This window comes from Chironomus tepperi, unplaced genomic scaffold (assembly GCF_022539635.2).
Source record: "Chironomus tepperi strain 1889 unplaced genomic scaffold, CSIRO-AGI_Ctep_v1 contig_441, whole genome shotgun sequence".
In the NCBI taxonomy this organism is placed as follows: Eukaryota; Metazoa; Arthropoda; class Insecta; order Diptera; family Chironomidae; genus Chironomus; species Chironomus tepperi.
In genome coordinates this window covers 397689-408371 of record NW_027226563.1, presented here as the reverse complement: position 1 = coordinate 408371, position 10683 = coordinate 397689, and the positions used below count along the sequence as shown (strand labels likewise).

The 10683-nt window shown below is 34.7% G+C and overlaps 2 protein-coding genes across 3 annotated transcripts; both read right to left on the bottom strand.

Moving 5' to 3' along the window:
* Positions 1-1446: 1446 nt before the first annotated feature.
* LOC139097910 (uncharacterized) lies at positions 1447-2748 on the bottom strand. Its single transcript, XM_070649874.1, has 2 exons — positions 2279-2748; positions 1447-2224 (listed from the first exon to the last, which is right to left on the bottom strand). Exons 1-2 carry the CDS (start codon positions 2449-2451, stop codon positions 1585-1587), a joined length of 813 nt encoding a protein of 270 aa, XP_070505975.1. The 5' UTR covers positions 2452-2748; the 3' UTR covers positions 1447-1584.
* A 2174-nt stretch (positions 2749-4922) lies between these two features.
* On the bottom strand, positions 4923-9146 carry LOC139097913 (pupal cuticle protein Edg-91-like). Of its 2 annotated transcripts, none has more exons than XM_070649877.1 (4): positions 8906-9146; positions 8730-8817; positions 7470-7670; positions 4923-5072 (listed from the first exon to the last, which is right to left on the bottom strand). In XM_070649877.1, the coding sequence occupies exons 1-4, from the start codon at positions 8927-8929 to the stop codon at positions 5053-5055; spliced, it is 333 nt and encodes a 110-aa protein (XP_070505978.1). In that variant the 5' UTR covers positions 8930-9146; the 3' UTR covers positions 4923-5052. The 2 variants fall into 2 exon arrangements, with proteins under 2 accessions (XP_070505978.1, XP_070505977.1); XM_070649876.1 differs by lacking the exon at positions 4923-5072 and adding an exon at positions 7027-7377.
* Positions 9147-10683: the final 1537 nt, after the last annotated feature.

Below are 10683 nucleotides of genomic sequence, written 5' to 3'. Positions count from 1 at the left end.
TATTACACATATGCAGAGAATGTGCAGAGTTAGCTCACGTAATTCAATGTTTACATATCATTGTCAATTCACATATGGATGTACGTTTTACCATTGAAATATCGCATGCTGTTTACTCGAGTATCATATGACGCATCATATAATATCAATATACACATCTTAACAGCACATTTTGCTGTAAAATTTTCATTCCTTCATATTTATCTATTATTTCACTGTAAATTCGACATGCTGAGACAGATGAGATAATCTACAATTGAAACAATCAGTGAATCCTTATATCAACAATAAGGAACGTTCAAGTGGCTCTCAAGCACATACGCTACCACTCTATATCCTATCTTCATTTCTCTTTTCATTCTGTTTATTTGCCAAAAGATTTTTTCTGCTTCTTGCTGTGGAATTTTCAATGCAAGGATTGATGCTGAAATTATGTCCTACTGTCTACAAGCCGGACATGTCCAAATATCAATATAAAATTTATGATCTGAAATGTTTAAAGGAAGCGACCTTTTGTCAACTGTACAATAACACAACATAAAAATCATCGCCTAACAATAATTCTACAGCCTGACATTTATACGACAACCTATGTCAATAGATGGCAATTCACATGAGTATTGTCATATGGATTTATGACCATAAGGCTTCAAAGTGATCTACTGTAGAGCATGTGTTGTTTGTCAACGGCCAATGTTATTATGAGACATTCTTTATTGGATATTAGCCGATTATACTGAACATTTATTTATTTGACGACCTTAAATGCTTCTTTATCCATTCATCTTGTTGATATAGGACATATTTGTCAGCTTAAGTCAGTTGTGGACAACCTGTGTGTCGCGGCACTCTAGTATGTCCTCCAAAAAATTAGAAATTCCAAGAACCGCATGATGTGAGCAGCTTCAGTCGAGGCTTACCAACAAGGCGTGCCGCGGCACAAAGGTTGCCCACCACTGGCTCAAATGACAGGATTATATTTTTTAAGCCAACGAAAATTGCGTCTCAATTCGCCAAAAAGTATATCCAACTTTCCATGTCAGTTGTTTCTTCTTCATGCACTCTGTTGCTTGAGCAAAGATGATGTTGATATGGATGATGATAATAGTCCCAAATGGTATGAGTATGAGAGATGAAAATACTTTGATGAATGATTCAATTTATTTACTCCTCAAATCCTTTATGCTTTCTGTGAGTAAGATCATGTGTCACGTATTTCTATGAATTATATTTTTTGGGGTAGAGCATGAAAATAAAGTTAAATATTTACAGGCTACCATTATCAAACATGATGAAGTAAATATTTGACTAAAATTAAAGTGGAACTGATGTCATCAAAAGGGTTTAGAGATTGTTTGGTCAAATCAGTGGTGGACAACCTTTTTTATGCCACGGCCCACCTTGATTGCAAGCCAAGACCGAATCCGCACGTGGCATACAGTTCATGACATTTTCTTGGTGTGCCGTGACACACAGGTTGTCCATCACTGGATTTAACTTTGATTTTATTTTATAAATTAAATAAATTTTCTTGGCACACAAAACTGTTCAAAAATTATCATATTAAATTACAAATGGAATGGCTTAGATGTTGGCACTGCTTGATGCACGTGGTGGATCAGTGAATCTATCACCTGGTCGATATGATGGTAAATCACGAGCTGCACGTCGACGGCTAATGCACCATCTGACCCAAATAACTATGAGGATTATGAGTAGAATGAGAAATAGACAGGCAAGAACAACGGTTGCAATTCCATATTCACTAAGCCACGGTTCATCGACATTCAATTGGATTGTTCGTTGATTCCTATTCAAATCGTATGCTGTAATTGTTACTCTCGGTTCACAGCATGATGCTGAATAAGTCGCTGTGACTTCTTCATTTGTTCCAGCTATAAATGGAGCACGTAGCAATAATCCTTCGGGATTGGATTTCAAACTCAGTAATCCAGATTCATAGTCTCGGGCTACAACTTCAATTGACCATACTCCACCGACACAATTCCAACGCCAATCACATCTTGTGTTGTATGTATACCAAAGACGCGGTTGCCATGCATCCACTACACCATTTGAAGCAACTGTCACAACAACTGATTGCTGTGTTTGAATTAGACTCTGGGATGTCAATGTAATTACATCCTTCATGCCACTTTCAGTTCCTTGTGGCACTAATATTGTCACTCGGATGGATTCTTTCTGATTTGGCTGCAGCCAGATGCTGGATGAAAGGATGTATTTTAGAACTAATTAATTAAATAAATCTTAAACTTACAATCTTGGTTCCATTTGCCGCAAAAATCTCTTCTCGTCCTGGACATTGAAGTTGTGATAAGTTGGCTCATTTCGTAAATTTGTCACTTCAAAATAAATCACAGATGTTGATCCTGGAGCTACAAATAATTGAGACTGTGCACCAACATCGATTTTCGTGACACTCTGCATCATTTGCTTTAAAGCACGTCCTTCAAATGATGTAATATTTTCAACAAGAACATCATCTATTGTTCTATTGTATACAGCTAGATTATCATCATCTATAGCTGGAATGTTGCTCACATTTTCATCGTCTTCCGGAAATTTCACTTCTCGTTTCGGTCTCGAGTTTGGTGATCCAATTTCATAGAAAGTTTCAATTTCATTGGAATCTTGACCTTCATTCCATGTTGGTGGGATTTCAGGACCGAAGCTGGAAGGTGGATTTTGGCCATTATTTGTTGAAGGATATTGACCGTTATATGTTGGACTCTGATTGTTCCAATTTGGAGGCTGTTGTCCATTCCAGTTTGTAGGATTCTGTCCGTTCCAGTTTGTAGGATTCTGTCCATTCCAGTTTGTAGGATTCTGTCCGTTCCAGGTTGGAGGGTTTTGCCCATTCCAACTTGGCGTTTGACCATTCCCATTTGTTGGATATTGTCCACCATAATTTGGTGTCTGGCCATTAAATGTCGGTGGATTCTGTCCTCCATAGCTCGGTCCTTGCCCATTCCAAAAGAGCGTTTGATTGTAATTTGGATTATTGGAAGGGCTACCTAATGAAAACAAATTGTGTCAATAATTATCATTAATGACTCATGAGATAAATGTGTGACTTACAACTTATTTCATGACTGACAAAGTAGAAGACACGACAGCACATTACACAGAATGGGAATGAGAATGAAAACATGAAAAGCAATAAATAAATCCTTGCAATTCTCAAACATTAAAGGAATTTGTTAGCTGATAGACACATAAAAAAAATCAATTTAATCAGTAAGAAAAATAAAGGAACGACGAAAATGTGTGAGTAAGGAAATAATGCGAAAATAATCTGATTCTAATGCGATTATAGTTTCAATCAGATCGCATCGTAAGTGAACTTACGGATAGACACAGAAAATAAGAAAAATACATTACATGCTGCATCTTAGACATAACAGTAATGAAGGAAGTGAAAGAAGAAGATTGAATGGAAATTTTATGACAAAAAGGAGGAGCAGCAAAGGCGGACATGAGAGAAAATTTCGTGATTGCTTTTAACATGAAAAAAAGTTTTTTTGCTGCTTAAAATTTTCCTCAAAATTGAAGGGAAGCAAGTTGCTGTCATTGTTACTGCTGCTGTTTATGTCGATATACATGAAAATATTTATCTTTTTTGTTGCTGTTCCTCCTTAACATATTTTGAAGGGAAAGAAAAGGAATTGAATAAAAATCGCATTATCGTCGACTTTCTCCCAAAGAATCTGCATGCTTGTGCTGCATATTGTAAGGAAATTGTCTTCATCCTTCTATTGCTGTCATCATTATTGCAAAAAAGTACTTTTCACAACACAGCGTCAACATTATGTTACAAATATACAACATGCACATGATGAAAATCACATAAATTGGGGAATATTTACGAGCCAGTCGAGATTGAGACTTTTTGTGCTGCTTCCACTTGTGACTTCTTGTTGTTCTTATACACATACACAATAGGTTTTTATATTCAAATACAAAAAGCAGGAAGAAGAGAATTTTGACATAAATTATTGACATCCAGTCAAAAAAATTTAAATTTTATGAAATTTCGATGCGCATTGAAATGAAAATTTGAGTCGATGCCTTTCGTCAACATGAATCACATGCCAGCAATTTAATAAAAATGAGGAATTGATGTGAATTTTAATGGATTTTTACCAAATATTCATCCATTATTTATCCCCTTCACATTACACACATTTCAGTCTCTTTTGTGCTAGCATTTGAATTAAGGAATTTTAAGGAACAAGAAAATTTGTCGAAAATTGCATTTTCATTTGAAAAGAGCCATAGAAATGAGTATTAATGGAAGTAAAATATTTCAACATAAAATAAATGATTCACTTAGTCAAATGGGTAAATATTATGAAATTTTCTAGCACACACGTTCGGTGGGTTGGTAGCGGAAGTTAGTCACATAACAAATGTTAAAGTCAAGCTTATGCCTTATCGTCTTATCTTGTTTAACGCATTTAAATGACTCTTACATCATTTGGATTGACTGGCTGGCTGGGTGAGGTGTGAGATTTCAGCAACCAGACATCGATAAGAGCTCGGGTTTGAAGCATTAGCTCAGTACTATCGAGTTACTAGCTTATCGCTTGGTTTGTTAGCTTAAAACTATTGCTTAATGATTTTAATGGAACTATTTCCCCTCTTTGCCGTTATTTTCAAAATAATTCTGACCGTTATTTTTCATGAAATTTTGCTCTTGATTGACATAGTGATTTCAGGAACATTTGGGAATTTTCACTTCGACAACAATTTGAATTTATTTTGACCGTTAATTTTCAAAATAAATTGACCGTTATTTTTCAATTAAATTTTTGTTGTTGATCTTACTGATTTTTAAGTTGACAAATACTGATCAGTGGACAAAAATGCGCTTAAGCCTCTCGATTAATAGACTTTAACACTTTTTTTCTAGTTTAAATAATAATAATTATTTCTTTATTGATTTTTTACTTCATTCTTTACATCATTTCTTAATTGCATAATTATGTTCAATTCATTGACTTTGCTTCCATCATTGATGATTCAATGCGCTCATCTGTAGAAGCCAAATCCTGAAGAAAGAGAAAAGAGAAGAATTGCATTATCTATTTTTTAAATTTATTCTCATTGCAAAAATTGCAAATTGAAGGGAAAAAGAAATTAATGGCATGAAAATTTATTCTTCATACTCACAAGACAACAAGAAAATGATGTAAAGAAGAATGAAACGTAGGGCGGGAGAGGAAAGCATCAATTCATTGAGATAGAATGTTGAAATGATTAAAAAAATTATAATTTTTTTTCATCCATTCATCTCATTTCAATTACTGTTTTTAAATGTGTTAAATATTATAGTCTGCAGTCTGGAGTCGCAGTTTAATGAAGGGAAAGAAATGAGAGGAATAAAAATTTATTCATCGTCCGTTTTTTGGAATGGAAATTTTCAAGCCTTGGGCAATCATAAATATTTTTTTATTTTCGTATTTCCCGTTCGTATAGTTTTTTTTGGTGCTGGGGTAATTATAATGAAAATCAATAATTTACTTAATATTTCCCTATAGATGGCAATTCTGGATACGAGTCACGTTCCATTCGGAATAGTTCTTTTTTTGTTAATTAGATTTCAAAAAAGTTTTAATTTTTGTAACAATGAATTTTAAATGAATAAGTTGGGATTTCGAATGAATTTCAAAGGATTTTGAAAATGAAAATTGCTCAGATTTTTAAGGTTCCTTTTGAGATTTTTAGTGTTTGTATCTTCACTTCACTTTAGGGAAATATATAAAATTACATTTAGTACCAGTTTAGGGCATCCGTTTTTGTACCTCAGAAACTACTATGCTTTCTCGAAATCACGGTCCCGATAAATTTTCGGGTTCGGGATCGGGATTGAAATTTTCGGGATTTCCCAGGAAATCCCGGGATCCCGATCCCGATAGCGAGAAAGCTTAGAAACTAGATTTTTTTGCGGCTTTCCAATATGGAACAGGTTGTTTAACATAAGGTTTATTGATGTTTGCTCAAAAGGCACAAAGGTTGTTCAAGACTGTCTTTTTACTATCCGAATTTAAGCTACTAAGCCATTAGACAAACATTTTCAATCTCCTAAAAACAACTTATTTAGGACAATTGATATTCAAGAATGAACAAAAAATGTTAGAACTAGCCATCAACTGGACATTAAATTCCCATCAACTAGTTATAACTTATTTTTATCCACTCGGGATTGCGAGAAGTATCAAGATTCGCAGGCTGTGGTGGGCAGGACATGTTGTTAAGAGACCTTTGGAAGCTCCATTATATAAGGTATTTAAATAGAATTTAATTCTTGGATTGAAAAAGAATGCTTAAGCCCTTAAAATTCCGAATTAACAGAAGTTTTCGAAGGATAGAGCCTTTAAACGTTCTTTCTTCGCGGCAATGAGCCTACGTGCGCCAAGGAAGTAAGTAAGTAAATCAAATTATGTTGATGGCAAAAGAATGCGAAAGAGGTCCAAAAACTCATGGAGAGAAGCTGTCGATAGAATTAGCAATGCACTAAATATCGGAAATTGACAGACGGAATCCAATGATAGAGCCAGCTTTAAGAGTCATCAAGAGAAAGGCCATGGATCGCAACTGATCTGCATGAGAAGTCAAGTAAGTAAGAACAACTTATTCTTCTCTAATTTAGTTAATATTTCCTTAAAGTTTCAAAGAACTTTTACTACAATAGTTTCCCTTTAAAACTCTTCATGACCAAGACTTGCAGCTATAGAAAAAAATAATTCCTTCCTTAATGTTAACAACACATTTTTTCCCTCCTGCTGCTCAACATTCTTCTTATCATTATAGAATTTCAAACAATGTAATATTCCATTTTACAGCATAAACAACACCACCTTTAGTTGACAACAACGTCTAATGCTTAACATTGGATGTATAACAACATGTAAACACAACACATCATATTTCATTATTATTATGATCATTTATACTCGTTTTACTTTTATTAATTATAATTATATGAATTTTCTCGTCTTTTCATCTTCACTGTGCATCATGCAAACTTGCATCATTGACACATTTCCCATGCCTTCATCTTTTCAACTTAATTATCTTTCACAAAACTAAACATATACTGTACAGTCACAATGAGAAATTAATTTTATGCATAAATGCACACATGAACACTCACAAGGCACAACTTTAGAATTTAGTAAATTTTATTCTACTTTTAGTTATAGCCACGATAACCTGATGGATTGTATTGAGGACGAACATTTCGATTCACAAATAAATTTGGATCATAATATCCATAATATAAGTTTCCACCGCCTGAATAACGATCATTGTTATATCCAGTATAGCTGTTTAATCCACCATTTCCACCTAAACCTTTTTAGTTATGTTATGTAGGAATAGAAATAGTTTACATTTAAAGACAAACACAGGAAAGACAAGCACAATTTTATGCACATTTAATTTACCTCCATATCCACCGCCTCCAATGAAATTTGTTCCATATCCACCATTTCCGTAGCCACCATATCCTCCTCCTGGATAACCGCCTGGATAGCCACCTCCATATCCACCTTGGTAGCCACCTGGATAACCACCTGGATATCCACCAGGATAGCCACCATATGGACGATATCTATTGATTCCTAGAAGCGATCCTAAATCCAAGACTGGATTGAGAAAAGATTATTTAGTGATTTGATTTTGAAGTATAGAAAACAAAATAAATAACATAAGTCGGTCAATCGATCCAAAATCGGACACCAGAATGTTGTGACTCTGATATGCCTGAGTGGACAACTTGACGCAATTTCTAGTCTAGAAGATTAGACCTATGGTCTAGATTATTATTTAACAAGAAATTATGCCACGTTTTCCACACGGGATGATGCTAAAATATAAAGGAATCCGATGCCAAGTCAGAATCCTACAGAACTGGGATCGAAATATTGTTCGATTTATCAATTTAAGATATTCGGGATATGGAGTCAATGTGAATTATTTAAACTTTTTTTGCATCTTAGGTATCAACATCTCTAGAAATAAACTTTATTGTCTAGATTTGATAATCTAATAGCTGCATTTAATCAGATAATTTGTAAACTAATTTGCACACAATGCAAGCTTATGAAGTTGTTAGGAACATTTAATCACTAATTTGAATCTTTTGTTAAGCATTTAGTTATCCGAATGCACAACTTGATATGATTTCTAGCAAATAACGAGATCTACGGTCGACTAGTGACATTTTCTTTAGGTCGATCCATAAAATATGTCAATAGTCGACCTTATATCTGCTTATTAACTAGACATCAAATTGTCCATTTTATCCGGAACTTTTAATACTTAGGTTCCCCCACAATATAGCCCAAGTGAGATTCGAACCCACGCCCTACTATTTCCGGTCGTATACTTCTACCATTGAGTTACCGGGGATTTGTAAGGGAACGTATCACGATGAACATGTAAACCTTCTTTTATATACCCACTGGTCATTACACAGCTGTTATAAATGTTTTGGATCATAGCACAAATCCAACACATTCGGTCTAATTTCTAATAAATTCTGACATTCCTTTAGTTTCAACATTTTAAAAGATTAATGTTCAGTGACATAAATTGCTTGATCTAATAATTCTTATTTCCATCCCACGAATTCAAATATTTTCACAAGTTGACCCAAAAAAATTTCTTTCACTTTCACAACAAACACTTCCGAAAACACTTACATCTTCCCTGTGTATCACTCGACGTTGTGGACGATGAAGATTGTGGCTCAGCTTGTATGTTACTGAAGCATAACACCACGAAGATCATCTGTGAAAAGAATGAAAGTGATTTTTATTAGCGTAAGTACACCACAGCGCGGCTATACAGTGAGATAAAAACGATTCGCGCCACTCACAAAGACAATGGATTTCCGCAACATTTTGAACTTGACTTATAGCTTGATACTTTCTTGTGTCTCACAAAAATTCTTCTTCTTTTGTTTGTTAATTTTATTTATGCTTTATTTCTCCTCTCACTACCGACAATTCACAGCGACTTTTCTGTATGGCTTCTAATTTAATTTGCGGATTTTGTGTCTAAAATTTATACTTTTTCTACCTTTTCACTTCAACGTTTGCAGCGAGACTGATGTAATTTAACACAATGCAGATTATTTTTCTTCATGCGTTCAGCAACAACAACGACTTTTTGTTGTAATGACTAACAAACAGAACAGAAAAAAATTCACACAATTCACTGTCGCACTGATTGATAGTTGAAGTTGAAGTTTACGACAACCTTGAAATGGGATGGGTTTGGGGGTTATCTCGCATAGTTCTTATTTACATATTTCTTTAAAGTATGAGGCGCGCTTTGTTGACCTATTGATGACAAATTGACAATTGATAGTAAATTCTTGTGACGCAAGGCAAGCAATTCATGCAAATTTTGGAAAATACGTCCGATTGCTCAATAATCATGCGACATAACTGATAAGAATAATTTCGTGGAAGGAAAAGGTGGAACTGCTTTCATAAATTTAGTTTAAAAATATTATTTATCCATTTGTCGATTGCTGAAGCGCATCTTTTCCAGCATATGACTGATTCATAATACGGTTGGTGGATTAGATCAGTGGTGGGCAACCTTTGTGGCACGGCACTCTAGTATGCCGCCATAGAATTTTGAAAATGCCATGAATCGCATATTCTGTTGAGGTTTGCCACCAAGGTATGCCGAGACACAAAAAAGGTTGTCCACCACTGAATTAGATTCATTAAATCATCACATTATCTTAATGATGACGCTAGTGAGTATGCTTCAAACATTTTCAGCTAATAAAAAGATTTAAATTACAGAAAGTTCACATGATGATGTACAGCACATGATTGTTTCATCACTTTTAATGAGAATATTCTATGTCAGTGTCTGTCAAACTATTTTCTGTTCTATGAAGGTCCCTATGTTCTGTGATTTTATGACAGTGGTGGACAACCTTTTATTTTTGGCGGCACATCTTGATGGTAAGCCTCGATCAAACTCATGGTTCATGTAGCATTTCCAAAAAAATTGGCCTAGTGTCCCTCGGCTTGCAGGTTGCCCGGACTGTTTTTTAGAAAGCAACATTTTGATGTCCCGCAGATCACAAGTTGTGAACATCAAATTTTATGATTTCATTGAGAGAAACCTCAAATTATATTTATGAAGTCAGAACAGTTCTAAGATATGAAGGAAATCGCAACATTTTTGCTCATAAATTATACAATGAGTAATATTCAGTCGTTTGGATCAATTATTTTGGCTACTGCAGGTAGATAAAATAAACAAAGCTGAGATTTTGCTGGTTTTTGGTTTCCTGTAGCCAACAGAGTCCGTTATGCATTTGAAGATTAATAAAAGGTTTTGTTTGAAACAGTCTGCCAACGCTGCTCAATGTGGTGAAAATCATTTTTTTGCTGTTAAGTTACTTACTTACTTTGCTGGTGGAATAGATCAATTATGATTTTATGGGAGGTCCATAGATGTTTCCTGAAGTTGAGTCTTCTTGCTGGATCCCAGTTGCCAATTTCCAATTCCAAGTGCAACACTATCTCTATCAACAGTTTCCTTCCAAGAGTTCTTAGGTTACCCACATGCACTCTTGCCATCTAGAAAGTCACATTTGAATACCTTTGCTGTAAAAATGCTTGAAAT

Bases quoted from the DNA above. Each gene is read 5' to 3' on its own strand.
- LOC139097910 (XM_070649874.1), bottom strand. From the start codon at position 2,451: ATGATGCAGAGTGTCACGAAAATCGATGTTGGTGCACAGTCTCAATTA. The intron at 2,225-2,278 runs GTAAGTTTAAGA...CCTTTCATCCAG, and splicing joins CGGCAAATGGAACCAAGATT to CATCTGGCTGCAGCCAAATC.
- LOC139097913 (XM_070649876.1), bottom strand. From the start codon at position 8,929: ATGTTGCGGAAATCCATTGTCTTT. The intron at 7,671-8,729 runs GTAAGTGTTTTC...TTCTCAATCCAG, and splicing joins GAGTGATACACAGGGAAGAT to TCTTGGATTTAGGATCGCTT. The intron at 7,378-7,469 runs GTAAATTAAATG...ATAACTAAAAAG, and splicing joins TGGAGGCGGTGGATATGGAG to GTTTAGGTGGAAATGGTGGA.